The 20810-nt window shown below is 46.1% G+C and overlaps 2 protein-coding genes across 3 annotated transcripts; one reads left to right on the forward strand and one right to left on the reverse strand.

Annotated features, from left to right (window-relative positions):
- Positions 1-4: 4 nt before the first annotated feature.
- Positions 5-9276, reverse strand: LOC307076722 (gelsolin-like). The gene is made up of 19 exons (XM_079737813.1): positions 9137-9276; positions 7954-8147; positions 7357-7511; positions 7084-7245; positions 6754-6813; positions 6512-6601; positions 6308-6397; positions 5933-6065; positions 5750-5838; positions 5173-5301; positions 4968-5054; positions 4271-4404; positions 3813-3903; positions 3532-3702; positions 2085-2259; positions 1828-1949; positions 1360-1437; positions 845-905; positions 5-499 (listed from the first exon to the last, which is right to left on the reverse strand). Exons 2-19 carry the CDS (start codon positions 8144-8146, stop codon positions 330-332), a joined length of 2190 nt encoding a protein of 729 aa, XP_079593939.1. The 5' UTR covers position 8147; positions 9137-9276; the 3' UTR covers positions 5-329.
- Positions 9277-9980: 704 nt separating this feature from the next.
- fhip2b (FHF complex subunit HOOK interacting protein 2B) lies at positions 9981-20295 on the forward strand. 2 transcript variants are annotated; one of them, XM_079742781.1, is made up of 18 exons: positions 9981-10155; positions 10792-10870; positions 11009-11094; positions 11565-11648; positions 12124-12228; positions 12321-12440; positions 12554-12814; positions 13185-13384; positions 13494-13611; positions 13821-13897; positions 14760-14955; positions 15363-15523; positions 16369-16497; positions 16724-16814; positions 17426-17572; positions 17734-17874; positions 18074-18174; positions 19075-20295. In XM_079742781.1, the coding sequence occupies exons 1-18, from the start codon at positions 10105-10107 to the stop codon at positions 19175-19177; spliced, it is 2250 nt and encodes a 749-aa protein (XP_079598907.1). In that variant the 5' UTR covers positions 9981-10104; the 3' UTR covers positions 19178-20295. The 2 variants fall into 2 exon arrangements, with proteins under 2 accessions (XP_079598907.1, XP_079598908.1); XM_079742782.1 differs by having other exon boundaries at positions 13497-13611.
- The last annotated feature ends 515 nt before the right edge of the window (positions 20296-20810 follow it).

Below are 20810 nucleotides of genomic sequence, written 5' to 3' on the forward strand. Positions count from 1 at the left end.
ATACTGTTGTGTGGATATTGTTTATTGTTTACACTTTAGAGTATAATTTTACATTCTATAGTTTACAACACATCATATAGCTCCAGCCAAATCACACCATTCTGATTAATCAACGGTGTTCATACTTTATAGCCTTTAAGAAACACTATGCTCTTTGTTATGCTATGCTAACCGTCTGAAACAACATTACTTTTCTTTGTTAAAAAAAAAAAAGGTATAAACTGGATGGACTAGATTATAAACTGACCAAAAATAACAGCAAAGATGAACACAAGATGTTCCAGTCTCTGAAAGATCCCATAACAACAACAGGAAACTAGTCTGTGGTTTCAGAGGCAAAGGCCTTCCATAGCCCTTTCCAATGGGTCACTGGTCCAGTATTCAAAGTCCCATCCCAGAAACCAGCCAGTAAAGGTTGGGGGTTCAAATCCTTGCTTGATCTGTGTCACTGGGGTGCGGGGGTCTCTGTTGGACGGGTCTGTCTGGATGTAGGTGGCAGCTAGACAAGAGAGGTTCACAGTAAATACAGATGAGCATTAAAAACAAATGACTAGGGTTACCCCTGTTAGAGTGCCAGGGACTTCCCTAAATAGTGTACTATGAATGGAATGAGCAAAGGAGGGCACAAGTGAGCCAATTCAAACAAGGCATGTGGTTTCAGCTCATCCGCCTCTATAAGAATAGACCACTAATTAATTTGACCTGGCAGCCCAGCCGAACTAACTCCACTGGCTGGACCAGCTCAACCGCAGGAGACATTGTTTGATTCAAACATTTGCCTAAAAATGGGGTCAAAAGAAGTGGTTCAGCAAACAAAAGAGTTCTGCTGGCCGCCCCCGCTCACCTGAAGCCATGGCCTCGACCTTCTCCTCAGGCTGAGCCTCGCTGCCGATCCAGACGAACACCTGAGGAAGGGCGTGGAGCAGAGGGGGGAGTCAGAGGGAGCACAGGACCCCCATGTACCTGGCAACTGGCATTGGTGTGTTCGCAGAAACAAAATGGCGTCCAAATTGTAGCGCGCATTGGGCTGCGATCGCCCCCCACGCCACAGTCTGTGTGCCTTGGGGGTCCGGGGGAACTGGGCAAACACTTCCCAGCTGCCGCCGCCCACCCACTGCTGAATGCAATTGATCAAGGATATCTTTGCAAATAATAACGTGTTTTGACTAGAAACGAACATCCCACCGTACAAGGTGACTATATTGCTCCCTATGGAAACCACAGCAGTTCACCATGCAACGCGAACACGCCAACTTCAATGTTGTGTAACGGGGGGGTTTATGACCCAGCAGCAGCTGGAGGAGGAAGGGTAGAAGTGTGTATCAGTTATAAGGTGTGGAGAGCGAGGCCGAGCCACACCTGGTCCCAGGCGTCCAGGAGCATGACGTCATCAGGAGCCAGGTCTTCTTGGGTCATTTCCCCTGGGACCTCCTCGATCTAAAGGGAGAAACACACTCGCACGTCAGAAGACACACCTTCACCACGCCGGCATGAAGACATCTTAAAGGTGTGAGTGGCTAATCACACTCACACCACCAGGTGTGAGTGTGATTAGCCTTACAAGCCGTTTAGAAAATCTGCCCCATATGACATCACTAGTAGGCGTGTCCACCTAGATCTGCGCTGGATAGATGAGCAACGTTTACTTCAGTCCACTGGGTAGGCTGGTAGACTGATCTATCCAGCACACATCTAGGTAGACACGCCCACTAGTGATGTCATATGGGGCAGATTTTCTAAACGGCTTGTAAGGCTAATCACACTCACACCTGGTGGTATAATATGTCCCCTTTAAAGACGTTTAATTGGAGATGCCATGACACCCACCAGGAAGTTTCCGGTCTTGTTGGAGCAGGCGAAAAGGCGAGGTGGGTGTGAGTCCATCTGGTCCTTCAGCCTTGGTGATGTACAGTACTCTGCCTTCCCTCCCAGCGCATCCCAGAAATGATCTAATGACACACACACACACACACACACACACACACACAAACACACACGTACGTTTACAAAACACATGACCACGGCGTCTACATCATTCAAGTACCCACCATAAAAGCTGCGGGTGCTTGGCAGTAGAATCTTACCGGACTCGTCCCCCTCAGACACGGTAGAGGCGGAGCAGCCAAGCAGGGCGGCCACCTGATTGGCTCCCTCGGCCTCCTCTGGAACACTCCCCTGTCCCTGCCACACCCAGCCGCCTCCTGAACTCAGCAGCAGGAACGTATCACTGGAGTTCAGGTTGGAGGAGACAGGCTCCACCTAGGTGATAAGAGAGAGACAGAGAGAGAGAGAGAGACAGAGTTAGGCAGAGAGAGCCAGGCAGAGAGAGCCAGGCAGGTCCCATTACTGTCCCTACTCCTTGCCACTCTGAAGGGTGTGGTGTCTCAATTGGACAATGGGTGTAGCTGTATTTGGGTTTTGGCTTTCCGGGTGTCTACAAAATAAACAAATGCAAATGCTGGCTCCATGAGGTAGAGGTAGAAGACTTAACCCCCAGAATGCATTTGCCGCAAACATGAACCTCACAAATGTGATGATACCTTGGCAATAAGATATCGAAAAATCAGAACTAATTTGGAATATTCTTAACATTTTCATATTTGTACAGTGTATGAACAAGCTGTTTATAAGCCATCTTTAATTGTATGTCAATCTGAAACAATTATTTTGTAATATATTTAATATACTTAATATATTATTCTGAATATTCTTGAGAAATATGAATGTGTTGTTTGCAAATAATGATGTGTGGGCATCTGTCCCATATCCTAGTGTTTCTTTTACTATTCTGGTCGAGTTCTAAGCACCGTCAAAGGTCCGACGTCCAAAACTCAGATACACTCCTTTCGTTCAAAAGTCAACTTAAAACCCATCTCTTCACTCAATTCAATTCAATTTTATTTGTATAGCCCTTAATCACCATTACAGTATCAAAGGGCTTAACAAGTCAAATATTTATGACACCCCCCTTTACCCAAGCCCCCACAAGGGCAAGAAAAAACTCCCTTGAAATTAGCAAGGAAGAAATCTTGAGAAGAAACGCATGGTGGGGGATCCTTCTTCCAGGGATGGTCAGGAGTGCAATGGGTGCCATAATTGACATACAGGTAAATACATGCACAAAAATGGTGATGTGGTGCTGGCCGGTTGACCATGAGGAGAGTCCAGGCATCCAGTCCAGTCACCGCAACATGCTAGAACAGACCACCGACCACCTACAACATCTGACCAATCATCCTCCGCCATCTTCCACCCTCTCTCTCTCTTAATGTGTTGTCTATTTTTGTAGTGTTGTTTATTTGTCATTTGTTTGAGTGTCTGTACTGTCTGTATGCATTATTTTTTGTAAAACGTCTTTGAGTACTTAGAAAAGCGCTGTAAAAAAACAATATTATTATCTTTATTATTGGCTATGAGTGGCTCCAAACAAAGTGGTAGGGAGTAGGGGTAGAACTGGGACACATCTCACAGTTGTAGGATGGAGTGGCTTTGGTTTGGTTGGAAGGAGACTGAAGCACTTGAGGGACTCACCTCCACCGCTCGGCTACAGCCGGCCGGATTGACTCGCACCTGGAACAGACGGTTGTCTGCTACCTCTGATTGGCCGCCATCTCTGGAGGTGCCTCCGCGGTACACCACCATTGGCTTTCCACCAAACAGGCTGATGAGATGGGCGGGCTCTTTGCCCTGGATCACACGGACCTACACAAAGGAAAACATAACCCTCCTTTAATTTACATATCTTAGAAAACAAATGTTATACACACCCTTGTGTTGCTCGTGTTTGTGCATGTGCGTGTGTGTCCACACACCTGCACAGCTCCTCCTCCAAGCTCGTCGTCTAGCTGCATAGCCAAGATGGCGGACGCTCCCACTTCATCCTGACTAGACTCCGCCCCCTGCCTGTAGAAAGTAAGGAGGGTGGTTTTGCTGTCGGCTCTGTATGATGTGGGTTCTTGTTACTTTTCATCTCGGGACCCAACAGTCAAATTCAGTCCGTCGATAGGACCGTACCACTCAAAAGGATTCCAGAGTCCTGTGTGCTCAGAGTTTTCAGTGCGTGTTGTCAAGCTGCCAACTCATAGTCTAAGAAAAGCTTCAGTAGGATATAGCAGCCGTCGCACTACCATACACTACTTTGCATTAGATGTTGTACTAGGCTAGGGTCAGGCTTAACCAGGGTATGGATGTAGTACCAGGGTAGGGTCAGGCTTAACCAGGGTATGGATGTAGTACCAGGATTTATGGAAATAGAAGGTTGAGGCTTTACCAGATGTAGATAATTTGTCCCTGCCGGCCCTGGTGCTGGTAGTTGTACAGGATGATGTAACTGTCTCCTCCGTAGAACTGGCCATGAAGAGACTCGTCCACCAGAACCTTATCAGAAACCTCTATACGCCAGATCTACAGATGGCCAGAGGGTCACAGGAACAGGGACAGACCAGGGAAGTGTTATCAGTATGAATGATTGGCAATGATTCTTCTTCTAAAATGTCTCTCCTTCAGCAACTGTCTGGAGAGGAATTTGTTGCCTGACAACCATGAAACCAGGTCCTGCAGGCGGGTTATGGAAATGGTCAAATTTGGCCCTGATTTGCTTGCCGCAATGCAATTCACTCACACTCTGATAGTCTGAGACGTGTTCATGTCAGCTTTTAAAAGCCATTATTAATCACATGCACAAAAAAATAACTATAGATAAAGTGGTAATCAGAATTTGAAGTGTGTACGATTTGAGTTATATATAGCGAAGGGGGAAATAGAGTGGGCGTTGCAAAATTGTATTGAAGATTGACGGTCTTTGAAACGTTGATTTGAATATGATGAAAAACTAAAAAGTTGACTCGTTTTTCAAATACACAGGGTTTGTTTGCCATTATCATAAACCAATGTATGATGAATGTCGTTGCGGAAGGCGCGGACGAGGTTAACTCAAACATAACCTATTAGTTAGTGTTCTAACTTACCTGTTTGTCTCCATCTCCTCTATCCACCATGCCGTGCTGAGCAGCCATGGCATTTGATTGGTGGAGCTCAGAAGCATCAAATGGTACCTGACCAATCAAAAAGGGAGAGATGTATACATAAATTAAGGATGAAAATAATGATTGTTAGTAGAAACGGTATCCCAGAAACTGAAACACGTTTTATCTTGTCGTCCGATTAGCTGACCTTCTCGATTTTTGCGATATGATTGGACACATAGCCGGTTCCCATACCGACGGTGTCCTCCGGGGTACGCCAGGTCTTGAAGAACTGCTTGAAGAGCGGGGTCTCACCCTGCTCTGGTAGGATCTGGACCTGAAGGGAGGAGGAACTTACTCCATCAGCACATACCCCTGCTGGGTTACTGAGGTTAGCTCGCTAGCTCTGTGTGGGATTTACTGAGCGAATACCATCCAACAACAACAACAGATGGAATGCTATCTCTGTTGGATCTTGTTTGAGTGTGTTGTTCTACCTGTGTGTGAGTGCGTTGGTCTACCTGTGTGTGAGTGTGTTGGTCTACCTGTGTGTGAGTGCGTTGGTCTACCTGTGTGTGAGTGTGTTGGTCTACCTGTGTGTGAGTGTGTTGGTCTACCTGTGTGTGAGTGTGTTGGACTACCTGTGTGTGAGTGTGTTGGTCTAGCTGTGTGTGAGTGTGTTGGTCTACCTGTGTGTGAGTGTGTTGGACTACCTGTGTGTGAGTGTGTTGGTCTACCTGTGTGTGAGTGTGTTGGTCTACCTGTGTGTGAGTGTGTTGGTCTACCTGTGTGTGAGTTGGGTAGCCCATCTTGGTGATGAACTGTTGGGAGATGTCTAGCACAGCATGGCGTTCAGCAGAGTTCGACTCTCTCCCTGAAGGAAACACACACAGAGGTTCAGTCTTAAAGCCCCTTGTATGTCCCAGGTGGACCTACGGATGGGTTTCTAGCCCCTCCTGCGGGGGTACCTTTCCAGATGAAAATGGTTCCGTTGGAACCGTTGTCGAGGAGGTAGCATTCGCTGGACTGGAGGGCCTGCTGGGAAAATGGATTCTCCTCCGATACCGTGGTTACCTCCAATTCACCACCGGCATTGGAGACCTTACACAAAAATACATACAGACAGTTACAGCATACATACAGTTCAAATTATCTCTGCACTTTGTGGCTGGCTATGAAACTAACGACTACAATTGATGTTGTTATATATGATGATATATATTTATACGCACATACACACACACACACACACACACACACACACACACACACACACACACACACACACACACACACACACACACACTTTTGTATACATTGGCATGCTTGAACGCCTGATATACCTTGTACAGCTTGGCTAGCTTTCTGTTGGAGGAGTCTGTTTTGGTGTCTTCTACTTGAGACTCAGGTAGGTCTGGCTTCTCCCCCAAGATCTGAACACATGGGGCCAAAGTCCTTCCATCATCCTATATCACTCACCCACATCCTTTTTCCCTCCATCCTCCAGTCCTTCACCACTGTGGTATATGTAGATCCGAGACCCTTACCTCCAGCATGTGGTTTGTTTCCGACCCTTCTTCACAGATCTGCAGCTCAGCACGCCCACAACGCTCATTGTCACGGATACCCTTGGAGACCTGGGCCCAAAGGATTGTTAATTAATTATGTTTACTTAACATGCAGGTGTGCGCGTGTGTGTGTGTGTGTGTGTGTGTGTGTGTGTGTGTGTGTGTGTGTGTGTGTGTGTGTGTGTGTGTGTGTGTGTGTGTGTGTGTGTGTGGTCATTTACCATAGTGGCCTTCAGCCTCTCAAATCGGTTGCTTTGGGAACCACACCACTGGACAATCACCTGTAGATGGAAAAACAGCTTTAATGACCTTCCTGTCCGTCTGTTTGTCTGCTCTTTGTCCCTCTCTGTCTCTGTTTGACTGAATGGCCGTCTATGTATGTCCATCTGTCTGACGAAATGCTTGTGTGTCTGCATCTATCATTATGTCTCCCTTTCAAACCCCTTATCTGATGTCTGTATGTCTGTCTGTCTGTCTGTCTGTCTGTCTGTCTGTCTGTCTGTCAGTCTGTTTGTTTAAAGTTGGTCTGCCTGTCTGTCTGTCTGTCTCACCTCTCCCAGGTCCAGAATGAAACAGTCTCCCTGGTTGAAGCTCTCCCAGCTCACTGGCACCTGGGTCGCCCTGACCACGCGCCGACCCTTGACCTGCATCAGCCTCTGGACGTCAACATCATTGGTCTCCACGTGGCGGAACCCCGAAGCCACGCCCCCGCTCTGATGTCAGAAGCAAACAAACAAACAAAAAGCAAAAAGAGGCATATTTACGACTGCCAGCTAAAAAAAGGATCAGGAAAGATATTATCATGTTATGGGAAAGTTGTTCACCAAGTACTGGAGTCCACTCTTGAAATAGCCGGTGAAGGTGCTGGACTCGTGGCCCTGGATATCTCGGTACTGGACTGGTTTCCCTCCCAGGTAGTCGTCCATCTGAACTACAAAGATGGCTGCAGACCCACTTTCATCCTGGGAGCAGTCCTTCCCTGGGATGACAACAGAGCACTTTGAGTTTCTCTGAACTGATTTAGATTTGGACCCTAGTATGATCTTACTTTGTATGAGGTACGCTTTCTTTAGCTTGTCCTATTTCATATCGTTTTACCTCAGGTATTAGTGTTATTCATCTCTGTGTAGTTATAAAATGTTTTTTGTAAACTTTAAAACATGTAAAGGACACAATATGAACACAAGAATAAATTCATCTCTAAGAAATAGATAAGAAATCAAAAATCTAAATCATCCAACTAATTTATCTGAACACCACACTGCCGCTTTGGCTTCGAGTCAGGAGATCATGTTTGTTGGGTTGGTTCCAGTCCTGTCCCATCTCTCCATCTTTTTAATCTTGTAATTTCCTCTCCTTCTGCCCTCTTACCTCCTCCCACCTCCCACCTCCCCTGGCAAATCCGCCCTGTTCACCGGTACCTTGCCAGAAGTGCAGGTCGTACTGCAGGCCTGCGCTCCTCTGTTTGACCGTGTTGAGGACCAGGTAGGCGTCGCCGCTGTAGAACGATCCGTACTTGGACGGCGGCACCGGCACCAGGTCCATGTCCTCCACCCGCCACACCTGCAGCCCGCTCTGCTGGCCCGCGCGCTCAAACTCTGGGTGGTTCACCATCCTGAACACAGGGGGCCGCCACAACCTCACTTTGATGGGATCACTTCCCCGTGACTTGGTGGATCGATTGGTCCGTCAACGGGAAATGCATCTAATGTCAGTTTGATAATTGATTCATCTTTCAAGGCCAAGTTCAAATACCAAACCTTTCAGGGTTAATGCTGCAGATATTCAAAAAGTTTGTTTATGGCTCATATTTCTATGATATGCTTCATTGTCATTCATTGTCAATTCCGGCCCTGTCTACAGGCACATCAAGGCTAGGCTTAATCATCTGTGGTCAATTGACCCGATTTATGCAAATCTGTCAGAACCTCATTCATTCACCCACTCCATCATTCCACGTTCTCGTCGCAATACACGGCATATTTAATCCCTATCCACTCCAGCTAGATTTAACCGTCACTCTATTATTTATTTCTTAGAATGTGTTACCATGGTGCCTGCATGTCATGGCCCAGCTAGTTTATTGTTGTCGGCAATCAATTATAAATGATCATTCCAAGAAATGGATCGTTTCAGACAGTACTTATTAAATCACTCGGTGTTACAATATGGAACCAAGACAGGTTGGAACGTGAGCCAATACAGTAAAGTTTACAGAAGTTGCTGTGTTGTTTCCGTGTTTACACAAAGCCCTCCTACACACACACACACACACACACACACACACACACACACACACACACACACACACACACACACACACACACACAATTATGTTAACATCCAGTGATGATGAATGTTAGAGGATGGTTCCTTCTCCCGTTTCACTAAAGTGGGGTAATCCCATTCTGAATGGATGTTTTATCAGTTAATCAAGGGTCCAATAATTAAAGCCCATTCAGACCGTGTTCAGTCTGAACAGGGTTATGTAACACTTACCCTAAGCCTCACCCTTAAGAGAGAAGGCAAATCAGGGGAAAAAAACATTAAAGACAATTTATGAATTGAGAATACAAAACTTGAGAATATCTGACAGAATCCTACCTGTCGCGCGTGTGCTGATGCCCTGTTGTAATGAAGTCGGACAGACAAAAGGGTCGCTATGAAATATGAGGACAGCTTCTATTCCGCAAAGAGAGGAGATAATGGGATACTTCACCGTCACCAGGTAGGTTTGCCTGTTACCTGTTCTGTCCCCCCTCCCTCCCTGGCCACTCCCTACCCCCCTGGAGCAGCCACACCCTTCCTGGTTGAGTTCCGGTATCGTCTCTGTCCCCGGAGCACTCCACGGTGAGATGAAGCCTATTGACGACGGGGCAAGCCCGGTGTTGTGCCCACGTTCCACTCCTTGTCCAGCATTCCTATCCCACCTGCCATTCCATAGCCTGTGGCTGTACAAGCCTCTGGAACTAACCATGGGGTTGCTCTTTTAATAGTATCTGGTATCTAGTATCTTTTTTTTTTAATCATGTTCTATGTTGCTAGTTTTAGGTTTTTTGCGACAACATACATGTTGATTAATGTCAACCAAGATAAAGTAACGCAGGCAGGCTCGTCTCCCAGCTACCACTCGCTGTGTCAACAGCGGGACGAAGCATGTTTCCACACCAATACAAATACCACCTCACTCAAACCCAACCTCACAAGTAATACTTGCGGTCCGTCCAAAGCTTACAGGGAACATTCCTACTGGTTCCTGACTAGTTTTCTGAGAATCTTAGTTGTACATTGACAGTTAATTAATATATTTAATTAAGTGACACCTTAAAAAAAAGTAACATACTGTACTGGTTTATTTCCCAGTTGTTTTGAGCGGAAATAGTTTTCAACTCATTGACACTGGCCTCTAGTGGACACAAAGAGAACTGCCCTGCCGACGCAACACAGGCGAGACCTATCACCAACAGCGCAGGGGTTGTTGTCGCTGTCATTACGGAATCATGCCAGGGCTGCCCGGAGGAGAAATGAGTTTTTTTAACCGATATTCTGTTTTAAAGTAAACCGGAAGCTACATGGAGATGTTCAGCAAGTTGACCAGCCTCTTCCAGCAGGCGCTGGAGACGGTGAGTGTTGTTGTGTTGGCGTGATGACAGCCTAGCGGGCTCCACTAGCGGGTTAGCTCCACTTTAACAACTAGTGTTGATGTGCCCCCGGTAAACATAGTAGCTGCACAAAATAGCTTATTTTCACCATTCCCTCTCTTTAATGAAACCATATAGATAGCTTCTTTGACACGACAACTTTTCATGTGTGTGTTTTGACCACCATGTGTTGAGTTTCACCGTGAAAATAAGCAATAAGTTGAACGGGTGATCCACTGTTCGTATCTGCTGTTCGTGTTTGGACATTGTGTTTTAAATCGTTTAATATCACTGGCATTGCCACTGGTCGTTTTGAAAAGGAACTTTCGGATTTTGGATAATAAAGTTCCCAAGAGAGTCACCTCGATGTTGTTTACAAACTAGTGTATGGAAGCTCAGGTTTAAGGCTAGACTACATTCCTTCCCCTGCACTGTCACACACTTTGTCCGAGACTCACGTGATGAACATAGAGATAAACCACCGTTTGACTCTTGTCAACAAGATATCTTGATTTCTTTATTTATTTAAGATAGATTGATGAATTGTTGTATATCTCGGCTTGTGTATCTCTCCGTTTCCTCCCTGTCTTTCTACTTGCCTGTCTGTCTCTCACACAGAGGGAGCCTTCAGTGGACTTAAAGGAGTCGTTTGTGGAACACTGGAAAGGAATCACAAATTACTACATCCAGACCACTGGTACCTGTCTATCTGATACCCGTCTATCTGACACCTACCTAGGCCCTGTCTACCTGATGCCTAATTTAGTATGTGTGTGTGTGTGTGTGTGTGTGTGTGTGTGTGTGTGTGTGTGTGTGTGTGTGTGTGTCCTGGCAGATGAAGAGCGTCCAGCGAGACAGACTGACATTCCCTGGCGTCTGAAGCAGATGCTGGACATCCTGGTCTACGAGGAGGGACAGCAGGTAGGACACATCGACTTGGTTCCAGTAGTCATTGCTAATTCTCCAGATATCTTACTTGATCACCATTGTTTACATTCATGTTCATTGCATTCCAGCTCATCATGCCACTTTATGACCACATCGAAAAGGTTGTGATTGGCCCAGACCAGCTCAGCTTAGGGTCACCTTCAAGTTTGAACATTGTTCCTTTCCTTGGGCTCGACAATTAGTACTCGAAGCTTGAGCGATCAAGCCTTAGCTTGATTATAAAGAAAATGTTTTGTAACAGACCCCTGAGCTGAAGCTCATTTGAGGAAGTCTTGCAGAGGTGCATCCTTTGAGCTGGACCTTTAGGATGAATGATCACGTCAGAGACCATTCATTACGGTTTGGTTGGTTAAGTTGCTGACTAGTTGTTTGGTTGGTGGACTAGGTTGCTGGTTCCATTGGCTGTTTGTTAGTTTCTGATTGGTTTGCTGGTTGATTGACAGGTGGTGGAGGACACCGGGCCATGTCTGGAGTATCTGCTGCAACACAAACTGCTGGAGACGCTGTGCACTCTGGGAAAAGCCCAGGTACCCAAACGCACACTGAATGGACGTATAGAGTGCATCCTTTTTAATTGGATACGGTAGCTAACATAAGTCAGTCCCAAGAAATTTGTGATTTCACGCAACAATTCACTCCACTTGACTCAACACTTTCCCGCATGAAACGTCATGCCTATTTACAAATAATTATCCCTGTTTACAAACATTTATTAATTACCTAAGCCCCTATGTCGAATTAATCTATTTACCAGAAATATATATCTGCAAAATTAACAAAATATATTATCTGATCAGTCATTTCTGCCATTTTCACAAATTCCGAAACCATACTGTAATAAATGAACAAAAATCATTGCATATTGCTTACAATCCACGGAAAAAATATGAATGAAATCCTGGTGGAGGAACTGATGCATGTACACATAGCTGTTAAGATACATAATGTTGAAGAGATCTGTATAAAGTTTGACCTATCAACAACCTCCTCTCTCCTCTGCAGTATCCTCCTGGTATGTTGCAGCAGGTCTTGTTGTTTGCATCCAGTTTGTTGATGCAGATCAAGAAACCACTGCTTCAGATGCTTCATATATACAGGCCCATCCAGGTTTTTTCACTCACTCACTCCCTCTACTCACTCACAAACTCACTCCCTCACTCACACGTCTAACTTTATTTGCTGTGTCGTTTTTTGTCTAGAAGCTGATTGGGCTCTGTGCACTTCCTGGTTCACAGACAGGAAAGGAGGAGGCACAGTTCCTATTGGCCGTGTGCTCCCAGGTCAAACAGGACCCATACCTTCTCAACTATGTCCTAAAGGTAACCTAGCAACAGCAGAAACAGCTTAATAACAATAATAATAATAATAATAGCGGGCTCATGTTGGCTGTGTAACCATTTGGATGTTTCTTCTTGTTTGCTTTCTTTTTTAGATTCCTATCATTTCAAAATCAAAGATGACAGAATCTACCTCAAACCAATCGGGGGACAGAAATGGCCCAGACACAAAGAACGATTGCCAGTCCCATGATCCAACATCTCCAAGCCCTCCCTGTAACCTATCAGAGTCCACCACCTCAATCCACAGCCAATCGGAGTGCAGCGCCTCCAGCTTTGACCAATCAAGTTGTGCCAGCCCTCAGGCCGAGGCTCCTGATCTGGTTTTTGCCCTGGTCAATCTCACGCAGAGCCAGGTGACACCATCACCACCCACACCACCACGACACGTCCTTTGAGCAAGCACAAACACTGCAGTGTTGTGGTTCTATTCCTTTTGTGTAATATAAAAAAAATCAACTGTTATATGTTGACATTAAAACAAAACATAGTCAGAGGTAAATTGAGTGAAAATATGGGTTGAGACTTTTGATGAGGTAGTCAGCAGTTGCCCTGCATCGAGTGTCTTTCTCAAAGGCCTCTGGCCATGTTTACCAGGAGTTCAACCTTCAACCCTACAGAGGCTGGACGGCTACGTGATGCCATATCGCAATGTGTTGTGCCAGGGCCGTTTCCTGTTGTGTTGTGTGACGTGTTGTAACGAGGACACCTGGTGTTTCCCCACAGCGCGGCCGGGTACGACAGAAGGCCCATGAAGGCCTGCTGCTGTTGGTCGGCCTGCAGTCAGAAGGCTCAGGGGAGACTCTGGCTCAGCGCACCCAGCTAGTAGCTCTCCTCGCTGGGAAGCTGGTCCAGCTCTACTCCCTGGTCCCCACAGAAGAGCTGGACCCACAAGATATACTCAACATGCCTCCGATTGCATGGAGGTGAAAGGACACACACGCACACACACACTATTGTTGTATTAGCAGTGGGGTATTCCAGGTCAGTCTGAATGCTGTTTTTTCATTGTTGTCTATTGTCTTTATTATGTAGCAGCCAGTTCTCTAAAGCTAGTCCCGATGACAGCCTACTATGTCCAGGCCTCGACCACGTCACGCTCTTCTTCCGTTGGCTGGACTTCCTGGATCACATGATGACTGAAGCCCCCCAGGTAAGCTTCTTCTGCTACTGTGTATTTGTCACTCAAGACCGATTGATGCTATTTAGTACTATTTACTGTCCGAAAGAGTGTGCTGCATGATAGTCCCTTTACAGAAGAAGAAAAACTCTTTGAGTATGGTTGTGTCTTTATGTTGTGCATTAGTGAGCTGTTGCATCTTGCTTTGGCTTTAGCCTCATGTTCGCTGTGCGTGTGTGCAGGTACTAGCAGAGCGACTGTCTGGGTGTGTCCACAGCCTCTGGCTGAGTGAAGTCATGCTGCCTCAGCTCATGTCTACGTAAGGACCTTCTCTTTGGCTCTTCCTTTCACTGGCTGCTGATCTGTTGTTATCATGGCATCAAAACAGCCTTATTTAACATTACATTTATTCATTAAAGACATTCAACACACTGCTGGTCAACGATAAGCATGCACCATACGACCAAACCATTGCTAAACTAATTCTTCATGACAATCAATAAAGACCAAATCCCAATGCCTGGAGACCTGCAAAGCAACACATCCGCCGCCTGCTATTAAACGGGTCTAATTTATGTGCTCATCTTCTAGCAGGTTAGTTAGGTGCGGCAGTCGGGTTGCTACTGGTATCTGTTTTACATATATGGAGCAACTCCTTTATTTAGCTTGGCTTCATTGGCATGTAGGTTGTTGTAGGGCTAACAACTATGTTCGGTTGGTCCATTGGTTGGTAGATATGCGCTTGTTAGACCAAATCCTCATTGGTCGGACAAGCGCTGGTGTCACTTGTATAAAGAGAAAAACGCTTCTCATGGGCGGGAGGGACATATGCAGGCCGACGTATTTAATATTTTAATGCTATATTTGGTTAAAAAAAACATTAATTATGAATAATTAATACACATTGTGTCACGTCAGGTCACATCAGATTTAAAATCCCACGCATGATGTTGGGTTTGAAACCCTCTGACTTCCTCCAAACAGCACTCACCTGGTGTTTAGGCTACCGGCTAGAGTAGAGTGCACTGAGGCCGATTTAAGTTATCTCGAGATAACGTTCATAGGTTTTGAATAATTGTTTTCAGTCTACCATGATTTTCTTTGACTGCAGCCCTACTGAACAGTATGTCCTAATCAAGCAGTGAACCGTGTGTGTGTGTGTGTGTGTGTGTGTGTGTCAGGGGTGAGTCAGCGGTCCTCCTCAGCACGGTGGTTCTCTGCAGAGTGGTTCGGGTGGTCCGGTCTACTGCCCTTCTGGACCGGCTGGTCATGTTCCTCCTGGGGAGCCAATCACAGCCAGAGGAACCAGCGGACACTCAGGACCCCCACGTCCTCCGGGACCGCCTCATTCAACAGTGTGACCACATCTCTGAGGAGGTCAGACAGACAGACAGACAGACAGACAGACAGACAACTTGAGGAGATGGATGTAAATATAGACGCTAGACAGGCAAACTGTTGTTTGGATACAGGTGGATAGAGAAGGCTGATGGATAACATCACTTTATTAATTCCAGAAAGGAAGTTTGCTATTGTCAAACAACAGATGGCATGTTTCCAGTTTTTTGACTTTGAGTTGGTTTTACTGTCATATATATATATTCTTTGTATATATATATTAATGTGTGCCACGTAATGGCATATATATATATATATATATATATATATATATATATATATATATATATGTATGTGTGTGCCACACCTAATGATCTGTCTCTCTGTCTGTGCGTCTCTTTCTCTATTCGTTTTCCACCACGTCTGTCCGACTGTCTGTCCTGCAGATCAGCATGGCCTCCCTGCGTCTCTTCGAGGAGTTGTTACGGAAGCCCCACGGGGCCATTCTGCAGAACCTGGTGCTGAGGAACCTGGAGCCGCGGCGGTACCTCGCCCTGACCCCAGCCCCCCTGGACGACCGGCACACGGACAGCGGAGAGGACCACGAGTGAGGCTGGGGCTGGCAGGGCTAGCACCGTCCACGGGAGGGGGTTGGCTGTGTTTAGGAACGTCACCAGGGTGACATCCCCTTGACGGTGACGTCACCGTTTGATTAATGTGGGGGAGAATGGAGAACATTATATTTGTTTTACCTATGCCGAAAGCCCGGGAGTGTGTAGTGGGACTCAAAAACGATGATTCCTGTGGTTTTAACGGCACAAAGCACACAACGTCGCAAAGGTGGCAAGGCTGTGTGTTTTCGCACGGTTCGTAGGGACTGAAGTCTCTATTGGACGACAACATTTACAAATATATATTTTGCCTCTGTTATGACTCGGATTTGTATAACTGACGCGTTGGAATTGCATAGCTTAAGATGAATTATGCCCGTGCAGACCGTTAAAAGAGGGCAATGAGAGCGCTTCCACCTGTGAGGTCTGTTAACCATTCATCTGATCACTATAGTTCGCTGTCCCTTCGACGGGAATACCATAAGGCCCATCTAGGCCCAGTACCAGATTTATTTTTTTTAGACTCGTGGGTCTCGAGGCTTGATGCTCTGGACAGGGCAGTCCTACTCACCGTCCTCTAGCTCCAGTATTTAGTTCTTGGTCTGTGCTTGCACATTTCATTCCAAGATCGAGTCTAGCTGTAAGTCTGAAAGAATGAAATCATTCAGGACTGGATTTGCCGCATACTTTCCATACACATTAATTAACTGGGGATTTTAATCAGCAACTGTGCACCCAATATGCTTACTAGGTGTGTGTGTTTGTGTGTGTGTGTGTGTGTGTGTGTGTGTGTGTGTGTGTGTGTGTGTGTGTGTGTGTGTGTGTGTGTGTGTGTGTGCAGAGACCTGGAGGAGGACCCCTGGTTTCCAGACTCCCTGTACTCCGATGGCCAGACCCTCCCCTCGCCCTCCTCTTCCTCGTCTAGAGCCTTGCTCAACAGCCATGTCCACTCCACTGATGTCATCAACAGGTGTCCTCACGTCCCATTTCATTGTCCTCTATTACGTTGTTTTCTGTCCATCATTTTTACACACTTGGCAGAGAATGTCTGCCATTATCGTGTACATGTAAATATGTGGTATGTTAACTCTCGGTTAGCCTTGAATTAAGTGTGTGTGTGTGTGTGTGTGTGTGTGTGTGTGTGTGTGTGTGTGTGTGTGTGTGTGTGTGTGTGTGTGTGTGTGTGTGTGTGTTAGTTTCCTCTGTCTGGTCCCACAGGAAGTGAAGTCATCCCAGCTGGTTCAGGAGGGAGGCTATGATTCATATGTCCTGGAGGCACGCTCTCTGGTAGAACATCATTTCAATAAAAACCTCTTCCACCACACCCAAACTCAACTTAAACCAAAACCAAATTCCTCACCACACTACAACCTAAACCAACTAGTATATCATCACACACTTCATCAATACACAATATTTAAACCTATAACAGGAGCCGACTGCACTCCCCTGAAAATGTAAACAAACCCAAACTCTGACAGGGTTCTGGGGCGAATGAGTTTCCTTCCATCCGCTCGTACCACTTGGAGGTGACCCCACCTAGATCATGTCCATGCGTAAGGTTCAGTGGTCAAAATAAGTATTAGAATAAATCGGTCATCCTCATGCAATAGGTGGTGCTAGAGTTTTTACAAGCCTACAGCCAGCCCACTCCTCCCCTACCTGCAGTCCCAAACTAGAAACAGTCTGTCAATGAGATGACTCTTGCACATCACCACCACACCTACTCCATCCATCCCCACCAACAGCATCAGAGTATATTCACTGGCTCAGTAACCATTCCGAGATCTGGGGGGCTGATGCCACTTTATAACCTGGTTAACTGTGTCTGTATTATTCTTTCTGATGAGCTACTTTATATTAATTGGTCTGTCCGTCGGTCTGTCTATGTGTGTCAGTGTGAGGCGTGCGGCCCTCTCACTCAGCAGGACTGGGTCGAAGACCTTCCTCCTCCCTCCTCTTCCTCAGTGGTGGCGGGGACAGTCTTCTATGAAGGACTCTTCCTCCAGGTCCTGTTCGACCGCCTGGGACGTCTCTTGGAGCAGGTATCTCGTCCCATTCAGTTGGTTGAATAAAAAGGTACAAGAGTAGGCAAATCGTAACTAGGGTGAGTCTGTTATGCTCACTAGTTTGTGTGTGTGTTCGTGTGTGTGTGTCTTTGTTTCTTTGTGTGCATGTGTGTGTGTGTGTGCATGTCAACCCACAGCCCTACGATCTGAACCTCCAGCTCACCTCGGTGGTGTCCCGGCTGGCGGCGTTTCGACACCCGGTGGTCACGGAGTTCATGCTGGACCCATACATCACGCTCACTCCGGGAGCACGCACCCTCTTCACGGTCCTCATCAGGGTAACATCCCGTAATAGTAGCCCTCCATCTCACCCCACGCCCCCTCGTCCCATGTGGGATCCTACAAGACCACAATGCAGTGCTTCGATTTTGCTCACAGACCTGCAGTTTTTGGCTGCGTGACCACAGGGGTTTTTAGTTTTTTTTTCTGTGTAGGTTTTTTATCGGGATGTTAACGCAGAGTTCCGTCTGACCCTAGGTGATCGGAGAGTTGATGCAGAGGGTCCAGGCGATCCCCGACGTATCAGGCAGGCTGATCCGGATTAGGAGAAAGCTCCTTGAATTGGACCAACGCAGCCAGTAAGACCTGAATCAACCGGTCTGCCTTTCTGCCCCAACCTGTCCGTCTGCTATTGATGGAGTGAAGCTTGCTTCTTTATAGAATATTTATTAACTAGTCTCTGGTGCTATATACTATGTTGTAACTAGTCTCTGGTAACTAGTCTCAGGTGTTATGACATGTTAACTAGTCTCTGGTAACTAGACTCTAGTATAATGTGTTTGTGAACTAGTCTCGGGTGTAATGTACATGTTAACTAGTCTCTGGTGTTATGTGTTTGTGAACTAGTCTCTGGTGTTATGTATATTTTAACTAGTCTCTGGTGTTATGTATATGTTAACTAGTCTCTGGTGTAATGTACATGTTAACTAGTCTCTGGTGTTATGTATCTGTTAACTAGTCTCTGGTGTTATGTATATTTTAACTAGTCTCTGGTGTTATGTATATGTTAACTAGTCTCTGGTGTAATGTACATGTTAACTAGTCTCTGGTGTTATGTGTTTGTGAACTAGTCTCTGGTGTTATGTATATTTTAACTAGTCTCTGGTGTTATGTATATGTTAACTAGTCTCTGGTGTAATGTACATGTTAACTAGTCTCTGGTGTTATGTATCTGTTAACTAGTCTCTGGTGTTATGTATATGTTAACTAGTCTCTGGTGTTGTGTTTGTGAACTAGTCTCTGGTGTAATGTACATGTTAACTAGTCTCTGGTGTAATGTACATGTTAACTAGTCTCTGGTGTTATGTATATGTTAACTAGTCTCTGGTGTTATGTATATGTTAACTAGTCTCTGGTGTTATGTGTTTGTGAACTAGTCTCTGGTGTAATGTACATGTTAACTAGTCTCTGGTGTAATGTACATGTTAACTAGTCTCTGGTGTTATGTATATGTTAACTAGTCTCTGGTGTGCCTGCAGGGAGGAACACCAGACGCTGCTCAGAGGGATCATCCTCCTGGAGGAGTTCTGTAAGGAGCTAGCCGCGATAGCCTTCGTTAAGCTAACCCTGGACCACGACTGACTCCGCCCGACTCTCCCCTGGGCTCCCGTTGACCTTTAGTGGACCTCTTCGGCCTCAGAGACCTGGACTGTGGGTCTCCATGGATCTATACTCTGAACCTGTCCCGAGGAGCTGAGCGACCATGGACGTATTCCACAGTATTTTATTAACAAGCCAAATAGTCTTATTTCTGCTGACTTTCAGGAGGATTTGAGGAGCTGTTCTCTCGGAGCGGTGCTCAAGTGCTCAAAGCTTTCAACACTGGACATCGGTTCTTGAGGGTATTTACGGAACGTGTTCCACGAGCACGACACTCTTTGTGTTGTGAGTCGACCGACAGCTGAGCTGATGTAGAACAGTGCAACCAATTGCATCGCAGCACTGAGGTTGATGTGATGTGACACCAGCGTGTGTGGCTGCTGATCAGTGAAGTCTGTCGGGAAGATTGCAACGGTGACTTCACCCCTCGACAGCCAATCACGCTTCTGTGACCCGTCCGTCCCCCTTTGCTTCCTGATTGGCTCCCGAGCGGCCAATGAGCCTTACGAGATTGGTACGTGTAAATTGTGTGGACATGTTTACGTATTCTTTCTTTTTTTATATTTTAAGCATGAGGGTTCCTTCCTATTCTCTACACTTTCAACTCCTGGATGGAAACACCCCGTTAAATGAAAAAGAAAAGGCTGTGATTACATTGTTGTGGGCCATTAATTTATTATTTTTACTATTTTATCGTTTGAAAGTGGCAGACTTTTATTTTCTTTAGCTGGAGACAAACTAAAACGAGAGTCTTCCTTGCTTGTGTCCTGCAATCGAATCCAGACGGCCTCCCACTGTCTCTCCTGTCTAACTAATGATCAACGTTACGCTCATCCCTTTAATGGCATCAGTCTAGTTGAGGTTGCACATCATGTCTGAAGTTGCGCATTACTGCGGGACAGCACATTCATTATCTGATAAATACTGCATATTTTACACAAATATTTATGTTTAAAACTATGGCGTGTATGTATTCTGAAAATATTACTGTGAATCTTATGTGTTTGTTTGCTTCCTTACTATTTTTGACTTCTGATTTGGAAAAAAAGTTGACTGATGCGATCATGACATTGGAAATGGATTAAAGTTTTGAATGTGAATTGTCTGGTTTTATTTAAAGACTGGATTGAACTACAATATAACCCATCAAGCCCCGTGAGCACCATTAGATATAATTGTGGCTCTTCGTCCCTCCGGCTGTGTTCTGGCGCCCCCTTGTGGCGCGGTGCTCAACCTTACAGTCACGCAGCGCCAGATGAGGCCCCCTCCCCTACTGCTGCCGTAGAGGAGACAGGAGAGCAGAGGAAGCCGCGTCCCGGTGGTGAAACAGGCGTCTTTCAACGCAACGGAGGCCTCATCTAAGTGAAGGTCATCCCAGAGGAGCGGCCGTAGCATTTTTATCAAACCGAGCGTTTATCCTGGAGGTGGCAGAAGGCGGTCGTGGCGCCCGACATCCGAGCCCCGTGGGCAGCTTTTCCTGCAGAGAAGACGAGCTGCGCCTCTATCCCTCTTGCATCCATCTCCATCTCTCTATATACCTAGTAGCCTACCTATAGGCCTATATCTTTTTTCGTGGGGGGGGGGTTTGTGTATTGGAATTGACTGGTAGATTCTG

This window comes from Pollachius pollachius, assembly GCF_949987615.1.
Source record: "Pollachius pollachius genome assembly, chromosome: 1".
NCBI lineage: Eukaryota > Metazoa > Chordata > Actinopteri > Gadiformes > Gadidae > Pollachius > Pollachius pollachius.